Raw genomic sequence first — 19,257 nt, forward strand, 5'->3', positions numbered from 1 at the left:
TCGAGGCTCCAAAGTATAGAGTCGTCGCAAGGCTGCCAGGGGTCTACGCATCATCATCGCAGCGTCATCGCATCATCACATCAAGGGCTCCATCTTTTTGTATCACAACCGAATCATTGCATTGCATCAAGGCACCATCTTGCGCAACGCAACGGGCCCGCAGGCCGAGAATCTACGCATCACCTCCGCACCGGTAAGGGTCACAACGCATCCCCTACTCTGCACAAGCATTGAGGCCCGACGCATCATTTCCCCCAGATCACGGAACCGACGCATCTCCCATTTTGCGAGCCTTTTGTTTACTTTGCGTTACGCATCTAGGTACTTTGTTGAGAACTTATTTGCATTTATCATCAACTTGAACTAAGTAACTTTTATCATCTTTAAAGCAATCTTAAGTGTAGTATTGTGGATTTTTGTCGTTTGTGGTCTTTTGTTTAAGTCTATATTAAAAATACTTATTTATATAAAACCTGTGTTGTGTCCTTCTGTAGTGTTTCCACTGTATTACTGTGTATATTCACAAATGCTTAACACACTGCCTCTGAGATAAGCCTGTCTGCTCGTGCCAAGATACCAAAGGGGTGAGCAGGGGTTATTATGGAGTGTAATCCCCTTACCCAGACTGAAGTAAGGGTCCCTATTTGGACAAAGGTGATAACCATTGCCAACTAGAGACCCCCAGATCTAACAGCCTCCTCTTGTGATCTCATATTCTTGCAGAGGTGCTGTTTTACAGGCACTGTCTCATACGCTGTCTCTCACTGACCTTCACATAAACTCTGTTGCAAGTGCTGTCACGTAATAAATCACAAGCTGACTCTTTCGCAGTTGCTCTCACAACTGGGGATCTCTCACACCCTAAAAGCACATTCTCTCATGACTCTCTACTGTGCTCTCTCACAAGCACTCTCTTCCTCTCTTTTCCTCTCTCTTTCTCCACAGTCTGATAGTGAGTAAGAAGGAGCGGAAGCTGGTAAAGGGGTCTGGATTCCACCTGGACCTTCTCCTCATCGGCACTCTGGGGGGCATCTGTGCCCTCTTCGGGCTCCCTTGGCTAACAGCCGCCACTGTCCGCTCCGTCACTCATGTGAACTCTTTAACAGTCATGAGCAAAGCCATTGCTCCGGGCGAGAAGCCGAAGATAGAGGAAGTGAAGGAGCAACGACTCACAGGAATACTGATCGCACTTCTCGTAGGTGAGAACTCCCTCAGTCCTCGTCTGCATCTCCCTCCTCATTTATGTTCCATATCCTAAAAATCCTCCATTTATTTTTTGGTCCATAAGTCAGCGTTCCTGCTTTATTCATAGTCCATATTTAATAACTAACCCTGGGCGGGTAACTCCGCTCGGCCAGCGGAGTTTGCAGAGATTTGCCTACTCAGTGCTCCGTGCCGAACGCGGAGTGGGCAAAAAGTCTGCCTCTGTGGCAAAGCAGAGTTAGCCGCTCCTTCCTCTCTCTCAAATGCTGTAAAAGGATAAAAAGGCACTAATCTGTGTTTCTGCTGCCTCCCCTGCCTGGCCGCTCTCCTTCCTGCTCCTCTTGCTTCCTCCAATGAAAAAACACTCCATTGTACGTCTTGCGAGTGCGCATGCACATTCGTAAGACATCCAACGTAGTGTTTTTTTCAATGGAGGAGTCAGGAGGACGCGATGTGGCGAGGAGCAGGGAGGAGGACGCAGCCAGGCAGGGGAAGCGGCAGAAACACAGGTAAGTGCCTCCTTTTTATACATTTGAAGCATTTGGGAGGAGGTGGGAGTGGAGCGGAGCAATGTGCAGCTCCAGGGAGTGTTTTTCAAACTCAGTGGAGCTACGCGTAGAGGCACTACTCCAGCACCACCCACCCTTAGAAATAACTTTATATCTGTTATCCATGATTGACAAGGGCGATCTCACCTCAATCATGGTAAACAAATGAAACCTTCCCCTGCATTGATAATCCATAGGTGTGTCTTTCTCCTTCATTTGTGGTATATCGTGGCCCTGTCCATCATTCGTAGATCAGAGGTGATATGTTATCCTTAGGTCGTGGCCCATGAGGAAGATCTACTCCATTTTTCATGGTCCACTGGTCAGACAACCCCCATGTTTCATGGTAGAGAAGTGAGACGTCCCTCATCATTTCAGCCCTACAGGTGGATCCTCCACCTTTGCCCGTGGCATTTTGCGGTCTTCACCTATCATTTATGCTTCATAGATGATGTCCTGTATAATATTTGTGTTCATAGGTGAGGCCACCTTCATTACTCATGGTCCAGAAGGACGTCTTCCTCCATTATTCATGGTCCATAAGTAAGACCGCCCTTCCATCAGGTTTCCATGGAAACAAGTGATACCTCCCTCAGCATTTGTGATCAGTAGGTGTATCCTTCCCTTTATTATGGAACAATTTGTCCCTCTCATCATTCATGATTGAAAGTAGAAGAGAAACCAATTCCCTGCGACAAAAACGTCCACCCGTCTTGGTTGGGAGATCTTCTTGCTGTTTTGTCCCGTTAACAGTAGAGAGAGATCTATATTTCACAGAAGGACGAAGTCTAACTTGAAATTAAGTTTATTAAGTGTTATTTAATGTGTCATTCTGTGTCTGAATTCCTAACCCCTACTAGCTCCATGCGTTATATTATGTTATATAGATTTGTATCCCACACTAGTCACCCAAGAGCGTATCCAGGTGCCTGTAGAGGTGTGTAGGTTTATGGTTCACCTAGGTGATTAGATGAGCAGCATGGCCTTCAGTGTCTTGCTGAACTCAAGAAGTGAAGAGGAGGCTCTGAGGGGTTGAGGTAGGTCATTACATGTCTTGGGTGCCATTTTGGAGAATGAGCGACCTCCATTGTTGCAGATCGAGTTGTCTGGTGAGTTGATGAACGTGTATCTGGCTGTTCAGGTATTCTGATCCTGTGATGCATAGGGCTTTGTGTGTGTGTACGTGAGGAGTTTGAATTGTCTGTGCTTGTGAATGCGGAGCCAGTTAAGCTCCCTGAGGTGCAGTGTGATGTGAGTGCTGCATGGAAGGTTGAGTATGTGCCTTGCAGTGGAGTTCTGAATGTTCTGGAGTCTATATGGGCGTTGTTTGTACATTCTGGTGTAGAGAGTTGTCCTATCCCAGCCTAGTGGCGTTGGCTGCTTGCGTAATGGTCCATATTGTGTTGTGAGGCAACCATTTGATGATTTTATGCAGATTTCATAGTGTGTAAGGAAAGCAGAAGTTGCAAACTGCATTGACTTGAGCTGTCATGTTGAGCCTGTACGTTCATCTTGCTGGAGTTGAGCTGCAGGCTGTTGGTTGGCATCTAGTCTGCTACCGTGGTCATGCAGTTGGTGAAGTTGGTTCTGGCAGTGTTTGTCTTATTCATCAGGGAGAGGATTAGTTACATGTCATTGGCGTAGGAGATGAAGATGATGTCTTGTGAGCCGATGATGTTGGTGAGCAGTATCATGAATATGTTGAAAGCGGTGGGGCTGAGGGACAATCCCTCTGAGACTCAGCATATCAATGTTTTGGTCTCTGATGTGAATGGTGGCTGTCTGACCCTTTAACTTTTTCCTGTGAGGAATGAACAGATCCATTTGAGAGCTGGTCTTTGTATGCAAATCTTGTGAAGTTTTCTGAAGAGGTTTTATGGGAGACAGTGTTGAAGGTTGCATAGAGGTTGAGCAGACTGAGAACTGCTTTTTCTCCTTGGTCGAGGATGATTTGAATGTTATTGGTGGCCCTGATGTGTGCAGTTTCGCTGCTGTGTTTCCTTCTAAATCCTGATTGAGAGCTATCTAGAAGATGGTGAAGTTCGAGGTGAGTTGTTAGTAGCTTGTTGATGGCCTTCTCAATCGCTTTGGTTGGATAGGGAAGCAGAGGTCAGACGTGGCTCATTTGATTCAGGTTTGCTGTGGGCTTCTTGAGGAGGGCGTTGATTTGTACACGTTCTATTGATTCTGGAAAATGGCAGTCGTGACAGAGGTATTAAAGATGTGTGCTTGCTTGGTGCTGATTGCTGATGTTCCCAGGTTGTAGATTTTGTGGTTGCCATGGGTCCATTAGGACCCCTGAGTGGATGGTACGCATGATTGCCGCTGTTTCGTTTCTGGTGAAGATTGTCCGTTCGGTCAGTGGCTGTCTTGGTTGGTGGTGGGTGGGCTCTGTGGGATTGGGTTGGTGTGCAAAGTTGTAGAATAATAATGAGTGATTGTTTGTGCTACCCATGTGAGTCAAGTGCCCAATGTAGAAATTTGGATATCCTTTGGATGTGCACAAGTATTGTGACCCTGGGACATCAGTGGTAAACCAAAGTACCCACCACAAACATGGCCCAGTAACCACTGACTGCCCCTGACATACTGGCCTCAAACACTCATATTTTAATTTATGTAATTTCTCACCTGCCTTTTTGCATGCACCCTGTGTGCCCAACTGTGTGTATATATGGCTCAGATACCCTCTTTATGGTGTAAAAGATATTTATTGTTACCTTTCCACGAGTGTTCTCTCATTCTTCAGGCTCCACATTCTTAATTTTGTATGTCTGCCGCACCTCTTCAGCCCCTGAAAATCCTTGTATGTACTGATTGTGCTCTCAGAGACTTGCTCTGGCTGGTCTCTTCTCGGGTAAGGCGCACACACGGATAACTCGCTTCTCCGTTGCCACTCAGGTATGTCCATTGTGATGCGGAACGTGCTCCGTCAGATCCCGCTTGCGGTTCTCTTTGGAATTTTCCTCTACATGGGTGTCACTTCTCTGACTGGAATTCAGCTGTACGAAAGGATCCTCCTGGTGCTGATGCCTTCGAAACATCACCCGGACCACACCTACGTGGTGAAGGTAAACTGAGTACCTGTCTGATCTCATCATGGAGGGATCAGTGTTGGAAGGTGGCCTTATTTCATGTGTGACACCTTCAAGCATCCCTTGCTTATTGGTCTGCAGCACTTTGCTGTTGTTTGTTTTGCTGTAATTTTTTTAATCAGGATTGGTAATGGTAAAAGGGATGCTACAAGTTCCAGAATGCCAAGTGCTCTTGGCATGGTTTTAAGGTTATTGGTTTTATGATGTTATCTTTTTGACATTTCAGGGAGTATTAATGTACGTTCTAGTTTTTTCTCATTTTATCAGAGTTCATCCATATTATTCATTTTAGAATATTGTATTGGATTGTCATATTTTCATTTTACACTACAATGATAGTTGCAGATCATGACCTTGGGCAGTGTACCTATGTTTAAATTACAAGTGATTATGTGATGATTCTTGATGAGTGAAGGTAACCCTCACCTCTTGTCCACCTAGGTGAAGACCTGGAAGATGAACCTCTTCACCGGGATCCAGCTCGCTTGCATTGTGGTATTGTGGGTAGTTAAATCCACGGTTGCCTCATTGGCCTTTCCATTTGTCCTGATCCTGACTGTCCCTCTACGCCGCTTTCTTCTGCCATACATCTTCCAAGAGAAGGAGCTTAAAGCTGTAAGATTTTTTTTTCAAATTCTCAACTGTTCTATATTTATATCCAAACACCGCACCTGCTCTGATCCATAATACAAGAACATTGCTGAAGTTTGAAGTTTGAACTCTGACGGTGTAGCTGGAGAAGTACATTAGGTTGAGAAGTTGAGAACCTGCATTGCGAACTGAGAATACTTGAACTGGCGAAATTAAAGTTAGGACCACGTCTCTATAGGAAATTGAGTTTTTGATTTTTTTGGTTTGCTTAGAACTTTGGCATGTTAGAATAATTTCCACATAACTTTCCAAAAAACGTCTCACCCACCTTAGCTCCTGGAAAGTTTTGAAGTGATATGTCAAGTGGGAGCTGAGCAAAAGGGGGGCGGGGCCCAAACGACTTTTCCCTATGCCATTTTCCACAGGTAAATTGAACAGCGAGACATCGAAAACCATTGAATGGAATTACACCAAGTTTGGCAAAAAGCAAGGTCTTAGTCCAGGATGTATTCTTTGTGTGATTTAGTTTACATGCGCTCAGTATTTTTTGAGAAATAAGGTTCAAAATATATGTATATATCATGTCATAGAGGACCTGCAGTTCCAACAGGTCAAAAGATTGGATCAGATTGACTGCCACTTGCAACCACATCAACAAAGAAGTGGCAGGTGCCATTATAGGACTTGGAACTCGGTATGCTGTCCTGTTAAAAAAAATCTAGTTAGACAGGGTAGGGTTACTCTGCCCCCCTTGGCCTGGTGGATGCCCTGTGTACCCAAATAAAACATTTTTTCAATTGTTGCAGTAGATCTGCACCTCCAATTAAAAAAGGAAATACTAAAAACTGGCTCCCGCTCATTTTTACTCTTAGTCCCCAGAGGGTCATCCCTTTTATCTTTTTTGGAAGAAGGACAGCATACACCCCCCTCTCTGAGCCTTTATGAGGCCCCAGGTACCACATCCCCAGGTGCTGTTTTTTAATAAATGGGAGGACCTCCTCTCTGACCCTTTTTAGGACTTATTGACCCTATCCCCAGGGTTGATTTTTGTTTTTAGACGAGGGGGTATGCGCTGCCCCTCCCCAATCCACTTTAACCCCTTCGCTGCTGGCCCGTTTCCGCCGCTGAGCGGTAAACAAATGAACAGGGTGGGGCCGTGACGAACCCCAGCCGTCATCAGCACACGAGCACCGCGGAGCGTGACGGCTGGGGTTCGTCACCAGCATACAAGGGGTTAAGTTAAGGCTCTAGAGAATCAATCCCTAGGGGCCAGTGTTTTCTTTGTGGAAAGGGACATCCTACCCCTTTCTTGGTCACAGATTGTTCCAGGGGACGCCATCCTCTGGAGCCTGATGCTGGTGCAGTCTCTGGAGGTCCCTTCCTCAGGGAACTGGTGATCCCTGCCTGGGAGAGTTCAGGCTTGGAATATAATCTTTATTCCCTGTCCAGACACTCCTGGGCAGGGAACGAAGATTTGTGTACATAGTTACATGACACGCTGATGACGTGTCTGCGGGGTACCTTGTGGATATCCGGTTGGACTTTCTTTGATGAAGAATTTCACCTTTTAAGAAAATAATCTATTTTCTTCCTTCATTTGGGCTTTTGGTTGGACTGTGCTAGTTTCATTTCCCGGCTGGCTTGATAAGTCCACTCCATTGAAGGTTCATGGGGTTTCCGCTTCAGAAGTTTACGTTCTTTGAATATCTGAACCCTTTTTGTAGGATTATTCCTGTTAGTTTTCCGTCCCCTTAATTAGCAGGTTAGTATCCTGGAGTTCCCTATTTGGTTGAGCTTCACTTTCATTGAGATGGGTTTGGTTACCCACTATTTTGTATATCAAGTACTGAGAGGGTAGTCCAACAACCTTGTTGTGGCTCTCCTGAAGAAGGCTGTTTGTTTCGCCAAAACACACGTGATGATATATCTTCTGGAATATACCATCTAGAACTATACTTGCATTGTCAATCTTATTGAAATATTGATGTTGATTTATTGTATATTTTTTGTTCTATTTTTTGTTAGGAAATGTCTAATTCTGTTCTAATATGTAAACATTTGAAATGCACAAACCTATACTATAAAGCGCTCACCTACGCTCCCACCTGGACGCAAAGGTGCCGCTGTAGAGTGACTTGAAGGTGACTCTGTAGAAGTAGGGGATTAAGTCCCCGATCTTCTTCCACAGGCCGACCTTGGACACGTCGAAGCAGTCAATGATAACGTCCTCCAGGGGTCCAGGCAGTGGCGTAGTGCATTGGTTTTCAGTAAAGTGGTGTAAAGTGGATTGGCATAGAGGGCAGTGGTAGTGGTGCAAAGTAGAGTGCATTGTGCAGATTGAAGTAGATTAGCACAGAGTGCAGTGGCGCTGAGTGCTGTGGCGTAGAGTAGAGGAGAGTGGTGCACAATAGACTACAGTGGTGTAGAGTACAGTGGTGTAGAGTCCAGAGTAGATTACAGTGGCATAGAGTGGATTGGCATAGAGTGCACTGGCGTAGAGTAGAGTGGAACAGAATAGAGTGCATTGACGTGGAGTACAGTGGCATAGAATTCTGTCTTGCAGAGTAGAGTGGCATAAAGTGGAGTGGTGTAGTTGCAGTTGCAAAGAAGGTAGTGGTGCATAGTAGAGTAGTGGTGGGTGGAGTGCATTGGCATAGAGTACAGCGGTACAGAGTAGAGAGTAGAGTACAGTAGAGAGGCGTTGCTTGGACTGGTGAGGAGTAGAGTACAGTAACACATTGGTGAGTGGTGTGGAATGGCTGAGTGCGGAGTGTTTCAGTGTAGAGTGCAGTGACGTAGTGATGAGTGGTGTGGAGTGCAGTGGCATAGTGTGACATAGGGAGAAGTGGTTCAGAGTAGAGTGCAGTGTTGCAGTGGTATTGAGTTGCATAGTGTATTGCATAGTGTGGAGTGGTGTAGTGTGGAGGGGTGCAGTGTAGAGTGTAGTGATGCATTGGTGAGTGGTGTGAAGTGTGAAGTGGAGTGGCATAGTTTGGAGTGATGCAGAGTAGAGTGCAGTGATGCAGTGATGAGCGGGCCAGAATGGAGTGGCATAGTGTGGAGTGGTGTAGAGTAGAGTGGTGGTGGGTGGAGAGTGTAGTGTGCAGTGGTGCAGAATAGAGTGGAGTGGAGTGGTGTGGAGTGGAATGGCATAGTGTGGAGTGGTGCAGATTTGAGTGCAAAGATGCAGTGATGAGTGGCGTGGAGTAGAGTGGCATAGTGTGGAGTGGTGCAGAGTAGAGTGTGTTGATGCAGTGATGAGTAGCGAGTGGTGTGGAGTGGAATAGTGTTGAATGGTGCAGAGTAGAGTGCAGTGATGAAGTGGTGAGTAGTGTAGAGTTGTGTAGTGTGGAGTGGTGCAGAGTAGAGTGCAGTGACACAGTGATGAATGGTGTGGAGTCGAGTGGCATAGTGTGGAGTGGTGCAGAGTAGAGTACAGTGATGAAGTGGTTAGTGGTGTGGAGTGGCGTAGTGTGGATTGGTGCAGAGTAGAATGCAGTGACGCAATGATGAGTGGTGTGGAGTGTAGTGGCATAGTGTGGAATGGTGCAGAGTAGATTGCAGTGACGCAGTGATGAGTGGTGTGGAGTGGAGTGGCATAGTGTGGAGTGTTGCAGAGTATAGTACATTGATGAAGTGGTTAGTGGTGTGGAGTGGCGTAGTGTGGAGTGGTGCAGAGTAGAGTACAGTGAAGAAGTGGTTAGTGGTGTGGAGTGGCGTAGTGTGGAGTGGTGCAGAGTAGAGTACAGTGATGAAGTGGTTAGTGGTGTGGAGTGGCGTAGTGTGGAGTGGTGCAGAGTAGAGTACAGTGACAAAGTGGTTAGTGTTGTGGAGAGGAGTGGCATAGTGTGGGGTGGTGCAGAGTAGAGTACAGTGACAAAGTGGTTAGTGGTGTGGAGAGGAGTGGTGTTGTGTGGAGTGATGCAGAGTAGAGTACAGTGACAAAGTGGTTAGTGGTGTGGAGAAGAGTGGCATAGTGTGGAGTGGTGCAGAGTAGAGTACAGTGATGGAGTGGTTAGTGGTGTGGAGTGGCGTAGTTTGGAGTGGTGCAGAGTAGAGTGCAGTGACACAGTGATGACTGGTGGGGAGTGGAGTGACATAGTGTGGGGTGGTGCAGAGTAGAGTACAGTGACAAAGTGGTTAGTGGCGTGGAGAGGAGTGGCATAGTGTGGGGTGGTGCAGAGTAGAGTATAGTGATAATGTGGTGAGTGGAGAGGAGTGGCATAGTGTGGGGTGGTTCAGAGTAGAGTACAGTGATGAATTGGTTAGTGGTGTGGAGTGGCGTAGTGTGGATTGGTGCAGAGTAGAATGCAGTGACGCAATGATGAGTGGTGTGGAGTGTAGTGGCATAGTGTGGAATGGTGCAGAGTAGATTGCAGTGACGCAGTGATGAGTGGTGTGGAGTGGAGTGGCATAGTGTGGAGTGTTGCAGAGTATAGTACATTGATGAAGTGGTTAGTGGTGTGGAGTGGCGTAGTGTGGAGTGGTGCAGAGTAGAGTACAGTGACAAAGTGGTTAGTGTTGTGGAGAGGAGTGGCATAGTGTGGGGTGGTGCAGAGTAGAGTACAGTGACAAAGTGGTTAGTGGTGTGGAGAGGAGTGGTGTTGTGTGGAGTGATGCAGAGTAGAGTACAGTGACAAAGTGGTTAGTGGTGTGGAGAAGATTGGCATAGTGTGGAGTGGTGCAGAGTAGAGTACAGTGATGGAGTGGTTAGTGGTGTGGAGTGGCGTAGTTTGGAGTGGTGCAGAGTAGAGTGCAGTGACACAGTGATGACTGGTGGGGAGTGGAGTGACATAGTGTGGGGTGGTGCAGAGTAGAGTACAGTGACAAAGTGGTTAGTGGCGTGGAGAGGAGTGGCATAGTGTGGGGTGGTGCAGAGTAGAGTATAGTGATAACGTGGTGAGTGGAGAGGAGTGGCATAGTGTGGGGTGGTTCAGAGTAGAGTACAGTGATGAATTGGTTAGTGGTGTGGAGTGGCGTAGTGTGGATTGGTGCAGAGTAGAATGCAGTGACGCAATGATGAGTGGTGTGGAGTGTAGTGGCATAGTGTGGAATGGTGCAGAGTAGATTGCAGTGACGCAGTGATGAGTGGTGTGGAGTGGAGTGGCATAGTGTGGAGTGTTGCAGAGTATAGTACATTGATGAAGTGGTTAGTGGTGTGGAGTGGCGTAGTGTGGAGTGGTGCAGAGTAGAGTACAGTGAAGAAGTGGTTAGTGGTGTGGAGTGGCATAGTGTGGAGTGGTGCAGAGTAGAGTACAGTGATGAAGTGGTTAGTGGTGTGGAGTGGCGTAGTGTGGAGTGGTGCAGAGTAGAGTACAGTGACAAAGTGGTTAGTGTTGTGGAGAGGAGTGGCATAGTGTGGGGTGGTGCAGAGTAGAGTACAGTGACAAAGTGGTTAGTAGTGTGGAGAGGAGTGGTGTTGTGTGGAGTGATGCAGAGTAGAGTACAGTGACAAAGTGGTTAGTGGTGTGGAGAGGAGTGGCATAGTGTGGAGTGGTGCAGAGTAGAGTACAGTGATGGAGTGGTTAGTGGTGTGGAGTGGCGTAGTTTGGAGTGGTGCAGAGTAGAGTGCAGTGACACAGTGATGACTGGTGGGGAGTGGAGTGACATAGTGTGGGGTGGTGCAGAGTAGAGTACAGTGACAAAGTGGTTAGTGGCGTGGAGAGGAGTGGCATAGTGTGGGGTGGTGCAGAGTAGAGTATAGTGATAACGTGGTTAGTGGAGTGGAGAGGAGTGGCATAGTGTGGGGTGGTTCAGAGTAGAGTACAGTGATGAATTGGTTAGTGGTGTGGAGTGGCGTAGTGTGGAGTGGTGCAGAGTAGAGTACAGTAACCAAGTGGTTAGTGGTGTGGAGAGGAGTGGCATAGTGTGGGGTGGTGCAGAGTAGAGTACAGTGACAAAGTGGTTAGTGGTGTGGAGAGGAGTGGCATAGTGTGGGGTGGTGCAGAGTAGAGTACAGTGATGAAGTGGTTAGTGGTGTGGAGTGGCGTAGTGTTGAGTAGTGCAGAGTAGAGTGCATGACGCAGCGGTGAGTGCTGTGGAGAGGCATAGCATGGAGTGGTGTAGAGTCGAGTGCATGACGCAGTGGTGAATGGTGTAGAGTGCTGTGGAGAGGCATAGCATGGAGTGGTGTAGAGTCGAGTGCATGACGCTGTAGTGAACGGTGTAGAGTGGAGTGGGGTGGCATAGCATGGAGTGGTGTAGAGTCGAGTGCAGTGACGCTGTGGTGAATGGTGTAGAGTGGAGTGGGGTGGCGTAGCATGGAGTGGTGAAGAGTAGAGTGCAGTGACGCTGTAGTGAACGGTGTAGAGTGGAGTGGGGTGGCGTAGCATGGAGTGGTGTAGAGTTGAGTGCAGTGACGCTGTGGTGAATGGTGTAGAGTGGAGTGGGGTGGTGTCCGGTGGAGTGGTGCAGAGTGGAGTGTCGTAGAGTTGAGTATGCACGCTGTGGGAGCGCACCCTAGACAAGTAGCCAGTCACGTAGCATGCCACTGTGGTGTTTAGTGCTGCTCAGTGTCATGACTCCCCTCTCTTCTCTCTCCAGCTGGACTCAGAAGACGTTGCCCCAAACTTTGATGAAGACGGACGAGATGAGTACAATGAGCTGCACATGCCGGTGTGAGGCCGAAGCAGGGAGTCCCTTCACCGCTGAGTACACGTGTGCGTCGCCTGGACACGTGGACATGTGCACATGTATGGACAGACAGGGTCAAAGGCCATGTACAGTACATTATATTCAGAACCTTCTGTCAAGAATCAACACATATGGAACGGGCAGATGGCGCCACAGACATACCACAGACACCACACAATACTGACACACAGCCTTCTGTAGCAAAGGAACATGTACATAGGTACAGATAGACGGACACACATGACCAGTGCTTTGAGGGATCCAGTACTGTCAGGCTCCAGTACTGATGGACTCTTCCAGGTTTGCAATACTTCTCCTCCCGTGTAGGCGCTTAGTACACTCAGCTGACAGTGCAGACAGGTGTGTGGATCTATGAGTGCTGCGAGGCAGAGTGCAGCAGGCACAAGGCGCTTGAAATGGTGTGTGTGACTGCGAGTACACCAACAGAGATAGGCATATACACACAAAAGACAGTCACACCTACAGAGACTGCCTCAGACACACACAAGACAGTTACACCAACAGAGATAGGCATATACACACAAGACGGTCACAACGACAGAGACTGTCTCTCAAAAACGCAAGACAGTCACACCGACACAGATATGCATATACTAACCCTGGGCATAGTTCGCAGAATTGTACTATTCCGAACTCCGCGAAGTGGCAAAAAAACTCTGTCGCACTACGTGGAGCTCCGCAAGCTGCGGAGTTCCATAGAAAAATGCCGTTCATGGTGATTGAACAGTGCCTGATGGTTGTCCGCACAGGGCAATCATTGTGAACGGTCGCTGGCACATCGCAAGCAGGCCCTTCTTTCCTTTTCTGCCGCTCGAGTAGACTTTTATTCGAGCTGAAGCTTTCTCAACGTGAAACGGGCAGTTCCTCAAAGCGAACGGTCTCGAGCATATGCAACCACTCTTAATGAGAAACCTCTCACCCCTGCGTTGAGAAATCTCGCAGGATGTTCATTTTCCACGTTCGCCAACTTTATGTTGACGATCGCGAACGAGGGAAAATCTCGCCAGGAGGTTGATTTTCTTCGCCCATGGTCGCCAACTTGACGTTGACGGACTGGAGTGAGGGAAAAAACTCAGCTCTGCTATGCAGAGCAGAGTTTTCTGAACTCTGCGTAACGCGGAGTGCGGAAATCTCCAAAAATAGAGCGGAGTCCAGCACTCAGGGTCAGCTTATACACACATGAGACAGTCACACTAACAGTGACTGTTTCACACAGAAACAAGACCGTCACACCAACAGAGATAGGCATATACACACACGAGACAGTCGCATCGACATAGACTGCCATCTATAAACAAGACAACCACACCAAAAACAGTTGCATACACACAGAGTACAGTCACACGACTTAGACTGTCATATAAAAACAAGACAGTCACACCGACAGAGATAGGCATATACACACACAACACAGTCACACCCACAGAGACTATCTCAGACACACACAAGACAGTTACACCAACCGAGAATGTCATATACAAACAAGACAGTCACATCAACAGAGACTGTCACATACACATGCGACAGTCTCTTCGACAGAGACTGCCATATACAAACCAGATAGTCACACCAATAGAGGCAGTCATATACACACACAAGACAGTCACTTCGACAGAAACAGTTGTATACAAATAAGACAATCACATCAACAGAAACAGTCTCATACACACACAAGACAGTCACACCGACCGAGACTGTCATATGCACAGACGAGACAGTTACACCGACAGACACAATCATATACAAACAAGAGAGTCACATCGACAGAGATAGGCATATACACACACGAGACTGTCACATCGACCGAGAATGTCATATACACACTCGAAACTGTCATATCGACTGAGACTGCCACAGACACACACAAGACAGTCACACCGACCCAGACTTTCTCATACACACACAAGACAGTCATACCGACCAAGACTGTCATATAAAAGCGAGAAAGTCACACCAACAGAGACAGGCATATAAACACACAAGACAGTCTCAGAGACAGTTGTATACAAATGAGACAATCACACCAACAGAAACAGTTGTATGCAAACACAAGACAGTTACATCGATATAGACAGTCAAATATACTTGAGGCAGACACGCTGACTGAGACATTCATATATATCTGAGGCAGGCACACTAACAAAGACAATCGTATACACAAGCAAGACAGTCACATTGATAGAGCCAGTCATATACACAAATGAGACAGTCACATCAACAGAGACACTCATATCCAAACAAGACAGTCACACCAACAGGGACAGCCATATACACCAGAGGCAGACACACCGTCATATACACTTGAAGCAGGCACACTAATAGAGACAGTCCTTCAGACACATGAGACAGTCATAGCAACAGAGACAGTCATATACACCTGAGTCATGCACAGCAACAGAGGCAGTCATATGCACCTGATGCAGGCACACGAACAGAGACAGTCATATGCACCTGAGGCATGCACAGCAACAGAGACAGTCATATGCACCTGATGCAGGCACACGAACAGACACAGTCATATACAATTGAAGAAGGCACACTAATAGAAACAGTCATTCAGACACACAAGACAGTCATAGCAACAGAGACAATCATATACACCTGAGGCAGGCACACTGACAGACACAGTCATATACACTTGAAGAAGGCACACTAATAAAGACAGTCATTCAGACACACGAGACAGTTATAGCAACAGAGACAGTCATATACACCTGAGGCAGGCACACCGACAGACACAGGCATATAAACCTGAAGCAGGCACACTAATAGAGACAGTCATACACACCCACAAGACAGTCATAGAGACCCAGACAGTCACAGTGACAAAGACAGTCATATACACCTGAGACAAGCACAGCAACAGAGACAGTCGTTTTCACCAGAGGTAGGTACACCGACAGAGACAGTGATATGCACCTGAGGCAGGCACACAGACAGGCACAGTCATATACACATGAAGCAGGCACACCAATAGAGACAGTCATACACACACACACACACAAGACATTCATAGCAACAGAGACAGTCATATGCACCTGATGCAGGCACACGAACAGACACAGTCATATACACTTGAAGCAGGCACACTAATGGAGACAGTCATTCAGACACACGAGGCAGTTATAGGGACAGAGACAGTCATATACACCTGAGGCAGGCACACTGACAGATGCACTCATAAACATTTGAAGGAGGCACACTAATAGAGGCAGTCATGCACACACACGAGGCAGTCAGAGCAACAGAGACAGTCATAGTGACAGACACAGTCATAGTGACAGACAGTCATATACACCTGAGGCAGGCACATCGACAGACAGAGGCCTATAAACATGAAGCAGGCACACTAATAGAGACAGTCAAACACACACACAAGACAATCATAGCAACAGAGACAGTCATAGTGACAGAGACAGTCATAGTGACAGACAGTCATGTACACCTGAGGCATGTACAGCAACAGAGACAGTCATGTACACCAGAGGCAGGTACAGAGACAGTCATATGCACCTGAGGCAGGCACATCGACAGACACAGTCATATGCACCTGAGGCAGGCACACCGACAGAGACAGTCATATGCACCTGAGGCAGGCACAGCAACAGAGACAGTCATATGCACCTGAGGCAAGCACACTGATAGACACAGTCATATGCACCTGAGGCAGGCACACTGATGGAGACAGTCATATGCACCTAAGGCAGGCACACCGACAGAGACATTCATATGCACCTGAGGCAGGCACACCGACGGAGACAGTCACATGCACCTGAGGCAGGCACACCGACAGAGACAGTCATATGCACCTGAGGCAGGCACACCGACGGAGACAGTCACAGGCACCTGAGGCAGGCACACCGACAGAGATAGTCATATGCACCTGAGGCAGGCACAGCAACAGAGACAGTCATATGCGCCTAAGGCAGGCACACCGACAGAGACAGTCATATGCACCTGAGGCAGGCACACCGACAGAGACAGTCATATGCACCTGAGGCAGGCACATCGACAGAGACAGTCATATGCACCTAAGGCAGGCACACCGACGGAGACAGTCACGGGCACCTGAGGCAGGCACACCGACGAAGACAGTCACATGCACCTGAGGCAGGCACACCGACAGAGACAGTCATATGCACCTGAGGCAGGCACACTGACAGAGACAGTCATATGCACCTGAGGCAGGCACACACCGACGGAGACAGTCATATGCACCTAAGGCAGGCACACCGACGGAGACAGTCACGGGCACCTGAGGCAGGCACACCGACGGAGACAGTCACATGCACCTGAGGCAGGCACACCGACAGAGACAGTCACATGCACCTGAGGCAGGCACAACGACAGAGACAGTCACGTGCACCTGAGGCAGGCACACCGACAGAGACAGTCATATGCACCTGAGGCAGGCACACCGACAGAGACAGTCATATGCACCTGAGGCAGGCACACCGACAGAGACAGTCATATGCACCTGAGGCAGGCACACCGACAGAGACAGTCACGTGCACCTGAGGCAGGCACACCTACAGAGACAGTCACGTGCACCTGAGGCAGGCACACCGACGGAGACAGTCATATGCACCTGAGGCAGGCACACCGACGGAGACAGTCACAGGCACCTGAGACAGGCACACCAACGGAGACAGTCACGTGCACCTGAGGCAGGCACACCGACGGAGACAGTCATATGCACCTGAGGCAGGCACACCGACGGAGACAGTCACAGGCACCTGAGGCAGGCACACCAACGGAGACAGTCATATGCACCTAAGGCAGGCACACCGACGGAGACAGTCACGGGCACCTGAGGCAGGCACACCGACGGAGACAGTCATATGCACCTGAGGCAGGCACACCGACAGAGACAGTCATATGCACCTGAGGCAGGCACACCGACAGAGACAGTCATATTCACAGACCACGCAAGAAATCTAGGGATCTTCCAAGAGGACAAGCTCAACATGATGGCTCAAGTGCACGTAGCGCGCACCTCCCGCTTCCACATCCTATGCACGCCGGGAAAGACCTTCAAATAGTTGCTATAGAACAGAATCTGCAAACAACTCCTACACAGACTCCAGACCTTCCAAAACACTGCCGCACGACTCATACCTGACGTCCCTTGCTGCACCCACATCATATCACACCTCAGGAAGCTTCACTGGCTCCCCATTCACACGTGCAGTCAATTCAAACTTCTCACGCACACATACAAAGCCCTACACAACACAGGACCAGAAGAACTGAGCAGACAGAGACACCTTCACCAAAACACAGACACCTACGCTCTACTTGACTCTCAATCGCACCCATTCCCCACAGATGCAAAAGCAAAACTGGAGGTCGCTTATTCTCCTACATCGCACTCAAGACATTGAACGACCCCCCTCAACACCTCAGAGCCTCCTCCTCAATACTTGAGGTCTGCGAGAAGCTGAAGACCAGCCTTTGACTCTCACATACGTACACAGCATAGACACCTGTGGCAGGCACACTGACAGAGACAGCCACATGCACCTGAGGCAGGCACATCGACAGAGACAGTCACGTACACCTGAGGCAGGCACACCGACAGAGACAGTCACATGCACCTGAGGCAGGCACACCGACAGAGACAGTCACATGCACCTGAGGCAGGCACACCGACAGAGACAGTCACATGCACCTGAGGCAGGCACACTGACGGAGACAGTCACATGCACCTGAGGCAGGCACACTGACGGAGACAGTCACATGCACCTGAGACAGGCACACTGACGGAGACAGCCACATGCACCCAAGTGAGGCACACCGACAGAGACAGTCACACCGACTGAGACAGTCATATGCACCCAACAGAGAGAGTCACATGCACCTGAGGCAGGCACACCGACAGAGACAGTCACACCGACTGAGACAGTCATATGCACCTAAGTTAGGCACACCAGCTGAGAGAGTCATATACACACGAGAGACATTCACACCCACAGATAGGCATGTACACTTGAGACAGTCACAGAGACAGGCACATGCTCCTGAAACAGTCACAAAGATAGTTATGTACGCTTAACGCAGGCATATAAACAGAGACAGTCATAATCACACAAGAGACAGTCAAAGCAATGTTTTACAGTCATATAAACACAAGACACGGACACCAACAGAGACAGGCATATACACATGAGACAGTCACACTGACAGAGACAGTCACATGAGACAGTCATATACACACAAGACAGTTACACTGAGAGAGACAGTCGTATACACCTAAGGCAAGCACGCCAACACAGACAACCATATACACACACAAGATAGTCACATACACACAGGAAATAGTCACACTGATAGAGTCATATACACATATACACACGAGACAGCCACACCTACAGAGATACACTCATGCATATACACACACGAGACAGCCACACCTACAGAGATAGGCACGTACACATGAGCCTACCACAACGACAGGGATAGACTCATGCACATACACGAGACAGCCACGCCAACAGAGATAGGCGTGTACACATGAGACTGCCACAACGACAGAGATAGACTCATGCACATACACGAGACAGCCACGCCAACAGAGATAGGCGTGTACACATGAGACTGCCACAACGACAGAGATAGACTCATGCACATACACGAGACAGCCACACCTACAGAGATAGGCGTGTACACATGAGACTGCCACAATGACAGAGATCAGCTCATCCACCTGAAGCACTCACACCAACCGATAGAGTCACATACACACGAGGCAGTCACATACACACGAGGCAGTCACATACACACGAGGCAGTCACATCTACAGAGACAGTCATATGCACCTGAAGCACCCTAAGCAGACACACCAACAGCAATAGGACCATGTAGATGAGACAGGCACAAAGATAGAGATAGATAAATATATGCAACAGACACAAAAGATGCACTATCCCGATGTCGCTTCCGCCTGGAGGGAGCGTCCTCTGTGAAGGGTCTTCCCCATCATTTCCTTTTTCCGAAGATGCCTCTTGAGTGGGAGTGCTTCTGCTGAGACCCAGAGGAAATGTGACTGTTTCACCCAGAGGCTCTTTGGAAGCAGTGCCCTGGCCCCCTGCAGTCACTGGAGGGGTACACTCTCAGTCTGTGACCCATCACTGCCGCTGCCCTCCCCCTGCACTCCTTGGATGTGG

General features: G+C 48.4%; 1 protein-coding gene across 1 annotated transcript in view; it reads left to right on the forward strand.

The window, feature by feature from the left end:
- LOC147672491 (anion exchange protein 3-like) overlaps window positions 1–12,931 on the forward strand; it is a 392,095-nt gene extending 379,164 nt beyond the window's left edge. The window contains exons 16-19 of the mRNA XM_086947996.1: window positions 946–1,199; window positions 4,653–4,822; window positions 5,288–5,461; window positions 11,981–12,931. Of these exons, the coding sequence (XP_086804122.1) occupies window positions 946–1,199; window positions 4,653–4,822; window positions 5,288–5,461; window positions 11,981–12,058 (676 nt within the window). The 3' untranslated portion in view covers window positions 12,059–12,931. The remainder of the gene's footprint in view (window positions 1–945; window positions 1,200–4,652; window positions 4,823–5,287; window positions 5,462–11,980) is intronic.
- The last annotated feature ends 6,326 nt before the right edge of the window (window positions 12,932–19,257 follow it).

Source organism: Lissotriton vulgaris, unplaced genomic scaffold, assembly GCF_964263255.1.
Source record: "Lissotriton vulgaris unplaced genomic scaffold, aLisVul1.2 SCAFFOLD_1073, whole genome shotgun sequence".
Lineage (NCBI taxonomy): Eukaryota > Metazoa > Chordata > Amphibia > Caudata > Salamandridae > Lissotriton > Lissotriton vulgaris.